Raw genomic sequence first — 9,691 nt, 5'->3', positions numbered from 1 at the left:
GCCTCCAAACCAGTGGCCAGACAACGAAGAAAAAGGCAGAGAAGCAGCAATGCCAGAAAACAAGCTGGCACTAGACAGCCCAGCGGAAGGGTTCTGACTGTTCGAGACTGCTTTCATTTCTTCTACAGCATGGACCTCTCCATGACACAGGCACTGAAACCGAAGCCAATGGTGGAAGAAGGGTCGATACCATAGAGGAACTTCCTAGAGACATGAAAGAGTCAGACAGAAATTCCAACATATTCCCACAAAGTTACTCCGAACGTGCCTGCCTCTCCTGCCTCCCCTCCCACCTCCTCCACCTCTGAGACGGCAGGACCAACCCTTCCTTTTCCTTCTCCTCCTCAGCCTACTGGATGTGGAGATAGGAATGAAGATCTTCACGGGGGTCCACTCCACTTAAAAGAATAGTCAACAGATTTTCTCTTCTTTATGATTTTCTCAAGAACATTTTCTTTTCTCTAGCTTACTTTATTGCAAGAATACAGCATATAATACATGTAACATACAGAACATGTGTTAATAAGCTGTATATGTTGTGTTATCAGTAAGGCTTCCGGTCTTAATAGCCATGCTTCTAGCTGTCAGCAGTTAAGTTCTGGAGAAAAGTTATGCGTGGATTTTCGACTGCACAGGGGATTGGTGTCCCTAACCCCCACGTTGTTCAAAGGTCAATTGTATGTCATTAATATAGTCTAATTTTATTTACTCAGTACTAGACAGGAATAAAACTAATAGCAATGACAAGGGGAAAAAAAGATCAGTAACATCACTGTAGGAAACTTTTTTTTTAGAGACAGGGTCTTGATCTATCTCCCAGGCTAGAGTGCAGTGGCACGATCACAGCTTACTACAGCTTTGAACTTCTGAGCTCAAGGGATCCTCCCTGAGCTAGGACTATAGGGGGATGGCTGGCTATTTTTAATTCTTTTGTACAGACAGACATCTTGCTATGTTGCCCAGGCTGGTCTCGAGGTCTTGGCCTCAAGCGATCCTCTCACCTTAGGCACAAGCCACGGCGTCTGGCAGAAACTCTTAATTCAGCTCTTATTTTCCATCATATTTGTCACATTACTATTCATATACAATAAATTTCATGACATGCCATGATTATTATAAACGTCATCTGAGCATGTATCTAAATAGTAGGAACGATGGAATATTTTTAAATAGTACAGCAAACAGGCTTTTCCTAACCATAAGTTACTCCCCTCTCCCCTTTGTCACTACTATTTATTACCTGTGTTTCCTGGATAGCATGTTGATGAGATGGCTCTTCAAGCAAGGTCTTTTCAAGCAGCAACTTGGAGTAAGTTTCCTGAAGTCGTCTAGTTCCTGATGGTTCAGAAGGAGGCATATTTTTTACTTTAGTAAAAGCTTCTTTCTGTTTCCGGTAGAGCTCTTGTAATCGTTTGTTCTTCTGTTCAGTAGCCTCTTTTTGAGCCTTCTTCTCTTCATTTTGCTTCCTCTTCCTTTCCTCCTGCTGCCTAACAATGTACTGTCGCACCTCATCTGTGTCATAGTGGCGCTTTTTGGAAGTAACAGGGGGATCTTCATTGGCTGTTATTTTGTCAGGTTTTCTTTTCACTGGGCTATGACTCCTAGGAGCTTGTACTGGTGCTGATGACTTTTGATTCTGTAACTCTCCAGTCTCTTGCCTTGCAGCCTGAGCAGTAGAATCCAGCTGTAGGTCATCAAGAATGCCACGAATTTCAACAGGCAAGAAGTCCTTATTTAAGGCAGTATTTTCCTCCTGTTTATTATCTGGAGGAGATGGAGCTAATTTTTTTATATTATTTTCAGACGGAGCTCTGCTTTTCGAACGTTCTGAGCTTCGTGGAAGATGTCTATGTAAAACATCCAACCTGGTATCGGATTCTGCTCTTCCGATATGACCCCCTGCAAAGTATGAACTGTTAATGATATATTAAAATCCTATATTCACTCCTAAGATTTATTGCACTATGAAAAGAATTTCACTGTATCTTAAAAACTCAAATTCAAATATCCTAGTCTTATCTTCTAAAGAACATTATTAAAAGGAAAGAAAAATCCCTTTTTTAATTTTTGGTAGAGACAGGGTTTTACTATGTTGCTTAGGCTGGTCTCAAACTCCTGGTTTTGAGCAATCCTCCCACCTGAGCCTCCCAGAGTGCAGAGATTACAGTTGTGAGCCACCACACCTGGCCAGAACCCTCCCTTTTTAGAAGTAAAAGTAGTAGTAGTAAAAGAATTTCAGTCTTCTGAAAAACTGTACTTCCTTGAGTTTTTTTTTTAATTTATCTTTTACTATTTCTGAAAAAAGGGAAGATCTTATGGTTGATGTGAATATTTAACATTACTATTCCTCTCTCATGTACATATTTAATGTTACAACTTGTCTCCTTCCACGACTTCTCAAAAAAACTGTTAAAAGGCCAGGCGCGATGGCTCACACCTGTATGTAATCCTAGCAGGTTGGGAGGCCGAAGCAAGAGGATCACTTGAGACCAGGAGTTTGAAAACAACCTGAGCAAGATCCTGTCTCTACAAAAAACAGAAAAATGAGCCAGTTGTGGTGGTGCTCATCTGTAGTCCCAGCTACTCTGGAGGCTGAGGCAAGAGGATTGCTTGAGCCCAGGAATTTGAAGTTGCAGTGAGCTATGATGACGCTACTGCACTCTAGCCTGGGGCAACAGAGCAAGACCCTGTCTCCAAAAAAAAAAAAAAAAAACTTAAAAAAAAAAATCAACAATAGAAAGCATCCTATTAACAATTAGAATCAAGGAAATTAAAAATACATTAAGAATCTTAAAAATAATTGTTAAAAGCTTTGCAAAGATCAGATGGAACATGCCAAATAACAAAGGCACTGAAAATATTAATTTTTCTGAAAATTCTACAACACTGATCCATTTGACAATTATATGAAATGGCAGCTAAGCAAGGTGGCTCATGCTGTGCCCGGTGCTTTGGGAGACCGAGGCAAGAGGATCACTTGAAGCCAGGAGTTTGAGGCCAGCCTGGGCAACATAGCAGGACTCTGTCTCTAAAAAAAATTTCTTTTTAAATTAGCCAGGAGTAATGCGCTAGCCTATAGTCCTAGCTACTTGGGAGGCTGAAGCAAGACAATTACTTGAGCCCAGGAGTTTGAGGATGCAGGGAGCTATGATCGCACCACTACGCTCCAGCCTGGGTGACAAGAGCAAAACTCTGTCTCTATTAAAAAAAAAAAAAAAAAAGAAAGAAAGAAAGAAATAGCACTGTATTTAGATGAGTTTATCAGAAAATTTCTGAAAGTTTAATTTACATGTCCTGTGGGAAAAGAAAAGATTAAAACTGGCCTCTCATATGATCACATACAGACTTTAAAAATATCTGTAAAACCAACTGTCAAATATTTTTAAAATTTTTAGTATTTGCCCTATTTTCAGAGAAAAGAGACAAAGTTTAGCATGAGACACAGGAGGAACATAATGTTTCCTTCCACTAGAACGCCTCTTCTGCGTGGCCAGGGATTTTGGTCTATTTGCTTCCTCTGGAGCCCTACAGATCAGGAGTGACTGCTATGTAGTGGGCTCTCTGTGACTATTTGTTGAATAAACGCTAAACCCCTACAGCTCTCCAGTGAATGATGGAAAAAAGCAAATACATAGAAAAACAATCATTTTATCATCTAAATATTTGTTGATGTGGCTTAATTTTAGACTGAGAATACATGTAAGCTTATTTACAAGCTAGATGAAAGTGAAGAATACAGAAAGTATTGTGTATATATATTGACTTCTATATACCAAGTTATAGCTGCAATTACATTTCCTATGAATCCATTCTAGAAGTTCAAATTAATTGGGACACATTTTACTGTTGAAATGGAAAGCTGGCCTGTGGGTATTTATATTTCATGTCCCGATATTAGCGTTCATAAAAAAAGTCACTAGTTCTTTCAAATAGCATTCAAGATACTTAGATAAGTGAAAAGCAATGGACTTGAGGGTCAAACTAAAGAGTTCTGGATCCTACATCAAATTTTGCCACCCACTGACTACATACCCTTGAGAAAAATCATTTCTCTGTCAGAGCCTCTTTCTTAATTTATTAAATATCAATAATTCAACCTTGTGAATATTTATCCATGTTTGTGTATGTTGAGATGAGACAAACCATACTTAATTCTCTCAAGGTCCTAAAAGTCTAATATGATTTGATTAAAATAATACTTTCACATCCACAACGACAGATAAATGTAATATAACAAGGTTCTTAATAAAGATGAATATAACATCCATTGCAGAGATTATCCACAGACAAGCCCAAGAGAATGTTTCCTTTTCGAGCTACAATCACAATTATAAAGCAAACTCCTAACACATTCCGAAGAGTATTTTCACCTTCTGTAAATACTCACACAAGCAACTTTTAATTGTTTTCTCAACAGTTTTAATCATGGCCACTCACCAGATTTAGCAGTTCTTTCTCTTCCACCCCTGTCACCTGATGTTGTTCTTCGCTCTTTTTGCTCCACTCTGGATGCAGGACCCAGAATCTTCTTTACTAACTTCTGTCCATCTCGCCAAGAAGATGTACTTATCAGATGACTACCACCTAAAATATATACATTCCACAGGATTTAAAACTTAAATTTTAGCTCTAAGAAGTGTTATCTACTCAATGATACAGATTTTGTAATTAATCTTATGCTTATCTTCTGCCGAGGTCAAAGGCTTACAATATAATTGTATTTTTGACCCTAAGCTCCCCAAAATGGTTAACTATTTGTTTGTATCTTCATTTACCTCTGAAATGAGCGTAAAATAATGATTCCTGAAACCTCAAGAACCCAATTCGACAGAACAAAAACACGTCTTAACATATAACAAGTGTTTGGTTTGCTGTGTACTAACAGTACACAGAACATGAAAAATACGTATGTTTCCTAAACAAACGAATGACTTAATCTAAGCATAGGAAAAAAATTTTAAAGAAACAGTTAACAGTGATTACCTTGGAAGGGGATGGTGTTATGGGGACTTTCACAATATATTTTACAGATACATGCCCAAAGTGCATACTACTTTTCTATGCATAAAATAACATTTAAAAAGTAAATATCATCATTTTAAATTTCTCTCATTATAAAAGTTCATAAAAATACACGTTTCAATAAAAATAGTTGTTTACCAGGAGAAAAAGAAATTTTCACCTACTAGTTTTGAACTGTAAGAAAATTAAAATTACATCACTTCAAAATAGACAGTAACTTCAAAAAAAAAGATACGAAAGACTATTTACAAAATAGAAAGTATAAAAAATAAACATGAAATAAATATGTAAGAGTATCTAAACGTAAAGCAATATAATAGAACAATAAAAATAATGAAATAGAATTTTAAGCCTAATTTAATTAGAAAAAAATATTTTTACTCTGATAGGCAGTGCTAGTAAAATTACAATAAAATCATCCTACTTTAACATTATTTGTTGAAATATTAAGTGGGTAGAGTTTCTTTTTATAAAACAAAATATAGTACTACCTGTCATGGACCCCAACAGTACTCATTCCCCTTGATCAAATAATCCAACAAACAGAAATTTATGTGAGAGAAATAATCCAAAAGAAAGGAAAAATATATGAAAATGTTGACTGTATCACTTCTTACAATATCAGAAGTAACAAATACTGAAGAATGCTGAATAGTTATAGTTTCTACTAGAATATCGTGTAGCCATTACAAATGACAATTTTCATGAGAAACAACAGAAATAAATGCTCTTGTGAAAAGATGCTGAGAAAACAACAAATTTTACGTATACAAAAAAATGTGTACACAATAATTACCATCGCATGCTATTATGATTTTAAAAACTAATGTAAAGAAATACACAAAGTAATACTAGTACTTTAAGGCAGGGTAATGGTTTTCTTGTATTTTTCTGGCCCTTTGAGATGCTATTTTATTGTATTTATAATAAAAGACATTACACTTAGAGTTTGTTTAAAAAGGGCTTAAATTTAAAAGTTTAAATGAAAATATAGTTTTAATGAAAATAATAATAAAAGGTGAATCATAAATGTGTGCTATTTACTTTAGAAAAAATGTTTTTGCACCTTGTCACTAACCTTATACAGTCTAAAATATTTAAAGGGTTTTAAGTCTATTGCTTAATCTATTTCTAAGAAACTTTATGTTCATAAGCAAAAGGAAAGAGCATGTTTCTCTGCAATTTTGGCTTAATTTTCTGAATCAAAAACAAGCAACCGTTAATACACTGGGTAGTTATTTATACATGTTGGCTTCTGAATATGCTGAGTGGTTATTACTAAATTCTGGCTTTCTGGAAGAGTTTCATGTACTCATTGATAGAAAAAGAAGGCTTTCACTAGATAAACTATTACAGAGCTTTAGCACATTTAGTAACTCTTTGTCTATGTCTTTGCCACAGTGCATGTATGGGAATTAGCCTACCACAAAACTGGATAAACACAATTCAAGGTCAGTGTTCCTAAGTTTTAGTGGTCCCTGTGCTTCATTTCAAACTGACAACAGTATTAGGTAATGCCATATGAAAAATACCTTTTTTAAATACAAGAATTAGTTAACACTCAGACAACTCATTTCTCATAAAATTTTTTTATTTGTACATAGCCAGTGTCACTCTATCATGACATCCAAAGTTAACAATGGATATCACAAAATATGTTATTTGCCATTCTATTGATTAGTGTATGGCAAAAAAACAGGTGCCTGATCAAAACCCAGCGCCCATCGGTCTTGCTCCATATTCCTGTAAGCCCTTGTGATCTCTTACGGTAGCATCCATCACGCCTCGTGGCAACTACGTATCTCCCGTTTTCCTGGCAAGACCTTAAGTTCCAAAGAGGCAGGAGCTATGTGCCTCTCGCTCACCACTGTGTTGCCTAAGCTTAGCACACAGCTCAGTGCCTCATATATAGCCAAGTGCTCAAAAATATTTGCCTAATGAAGCAATGTACGAATTCAGAATGTCTCCAAAATGAAAGTGACAAGTTCCCAACTTTTTCCACTCTTGGCCCAAATTACTCACTAACATGAACATGACATTCTAAATAGCCATCTTCGGTACAGCCAGGAATAATAATTACTATTGTTAATGGAGTCACAGCTAACATTTGAGTGTTTGTCATGTGCCAGGTACTACAGGGAATGCTTCCAGGTATTAACTCCTTTAGTTCTCACAGTAACCCTGTGAGATAAGTGCTACTGCTTTCCCATTTTACATGTGGGGAGACAAAGGCACACTAAAATTAACTCATTTACCAAAAGAACAAAACTAGTTATAAATCTGGGCATTCTGGATCAGTGCTAAATGTTAAGTAATCACTATGGAACTAGAGAATTCTCTTTTTTCCAACCTTCATCTACTCGGAGTCCCACCTAACCACTACTGGCATGGACTACCGTAGTTCTAATGTGCAACATTTATTCTCTTATGAGAACAATGAAGGGACTTAGTGACAGTCATAAACAATCCTCTTGTATTTAAAAGTTCATCATATAAAAATCATTACTTTTAATCTTGTTAACTTCCATGAAAAACAATGACAGAGAAAAATTTGGGGAGTAATAGATGTGTTCAGTACCTTGAGGAACATACGGTGAACAAATGGTTTCACAGATGTACACAATTATGAAAATGTACCGAACTGTACATTCTAAATAGTCCAGTTTTATACTCTGTCAATTGTACTTTGATAACACACACACACACACACACACACACAAAATAATGACACATAAAATGTACTGAATTTTTATAAGTGCCAAACAATGAGAGCCTTTGGTAACATAGTAAATACACGTAGATTCCATTTTAGTAATATGTAACTTTAGGACAGACATGGTACTGAGAAAACTAACCTGTTTTGCATTCTGGACTTGATAACTGTGTTACTTTTTGGACTTTTCGTACTGGCTTGACCACTTTCTTCTCTTTACTTTTTTCAGCAGGTTTCTGTTTTATGGAGATATCATCTGAAAAGCAGAAATATTTATAGCAGATCATACGATGTTTCCCACTACCCATTCATTCTCTCTCCAGTAAGAAGAATCAATATAAAGTACATGATTCAAGTACAGAGAAAGAAACCTTCACTGAGACATTTCTATGACCCACATGCTACCAATGTCAACTCCTTCTACGGAAGAATCTAAAGATTACCAGTACTCCGCAGTTAGGTTCCAATTCTTTGTTATTTTTTTTCAGGAAACTTTTGAGAAATTTACCTCATTTTCACAAACGGGAAGAAGTGCATGAGTAACGTTTTCCAAGCCAGGATCATTGCATTTATAGAATCCCAGAGATGAGTGCTTTCACAAATTCCTATTTCATTCAAAAATTTCTACATAAAAACTTTTAAAAATATAATAATCTTAAATTAAGCCTGTTTATGATTATGCTAGTAAAATATGTCAAGGTATTTTACATACACAATACTACTTATTAAATTTTAAAAATTCCAACCTAGGGGAATATACTACATATACACATAAGTTCAAAAAATTAACCTCAATTACAGGTCTGAATAAATGTACTTTAACAAACACGTAGAGTTCTGCATTCTGGGCAGACTGGAAATAAGTGTGAGTGAAAGGCCCTGAGGCAGGAGCTCCCTAGTATCTATAAAACAGCCAGCAGGTCAGCGTGGGTGGTGTGAACAAAAGGAAGAGGAATAGGAACTAGGGTCAGGGACGTAGCTGTATCATGTAGGGCCACACAGGCTGCTGTAAGAACTTCAGGTTTTACTCAAGAGTGAAATGAGAAGTTTTGGAAAGATTCTGAGCAAAAGAGTGACATCATCTAAATTAAATTTTAGCAGCCATACTTTGGCAGCTGTGAGGAGAATGGGCTCATTAGAAGGGGAGATACAGGGAGACCAATTAGGAGACTATTGGAGTAAACCAGGCAAGAGATTGATAGTGGCTTTGATCTAAGTGGCAGGGACAGAGGTGGTGGAAAGTGATTATATTTTAGATATATTTCAGACGATATTAGACATAAGGTATGAGACAAATGGGGGAGGTGGCCAAGAATGACTTAAGATCTGGGGCCTGAACAATCAGAAGGACAGAATTAACTGACATGGAGAGACTGCTAGAGTAACAGGTTTAAGACGTATATCATCACCCTGTTTAGTTAGTTAGCTTCATTTTGGATACATTAAGCTTCAGATATCTAGCATAGATTCAAGGGAAGACATGGAGTTCACAGTTGGATGTAAGTGTTTGGGAATCAACAGAGAATATATAAAGCCATGAGACTGGATAATTTGCCTGGTGTGTGTGTAGATAGATTTAAAAAAAGAAAGAAAAAAGGAGTGAGTGGAGGGAGGGGGAGCAGAGGACGAGAGAATGAAAGGGAAGAAAGGGAAGGGGGAAGGCGGGAAGAAAGAAAGAAACAGAGAGAGGGAAGGAGGGAAAGAAGGAGGGAAGGAAGAAAGGAAGAAGGGAAGGAAGGCAGGCAGGAGGGAGGGAGGGAAGGAAGGAAGGCAGGCAGGAGAGAGGGAGGGAAGGAGGGAGGGAAGAAAGGAAGAAGGGAAGGCAGGCAGGAGGGAGGGAGGGAGGGAAGGAAGGAAGGAAGGAAGGCAGGAGGGAGGGAGGGAAGGAAGGAATAAAGGAAGGAGGGAAGGAAGGCAAGAGGGCAAGAGAGAGGGAGGGAAGGAGGGAGGGAAGGA

General features: G+C 37.1%; 1 protein-coding gene across 1 annotated transcript in view; it reads right to left on the bottom strand.

Moving 5' to 3' along the window:
- The window catches only part of CEP350 (centrosomal protein 350kDa), a 175,594-nt gene that overhangs the window by 129,545 nt on the left and 36,358 nt on the right, over window positions 1–9,691 (bottom strand). Inside the window, exons 8-10 of the mRNA XM_012646529.1 lie at window positions 7,878–7,991; window positions 4,438–4,584; window positions 1,241–1,899 (exon numbers count right to left, since the gene is read on the bottom strand). Coding sequence (XP_012501983.1) covers window positions 1,241–1,899; window positions 4,438–4,584; window positions 7,878–7,991 — 920 coding nt within the window. The remainder of the gene's footprint in view (window positions 1–1,240; window positions 1,900–4,437; window positions 4,585–7,877; window positions 7,992–9,691) is intronic.

This window comes from Propithecus coquereli, unplaced genomic scaffold, assembly GCF_000956105.1.
Source record: "Propithecus coquereli isolate 6110/MARCELLA unplaced genomic scaffold, Pcoq_1.0 Scaffold246, whole genome shotgun sequence".
Lineage (NCBI taxonomy): Eukaryota > Metazoa > Chordata > Mammalia > Primates > Indriidae > Propithecus > Propithecus coquereli.
This window is presented reverse-complemented; position numbering and strand designations above follow the sequence as displayed.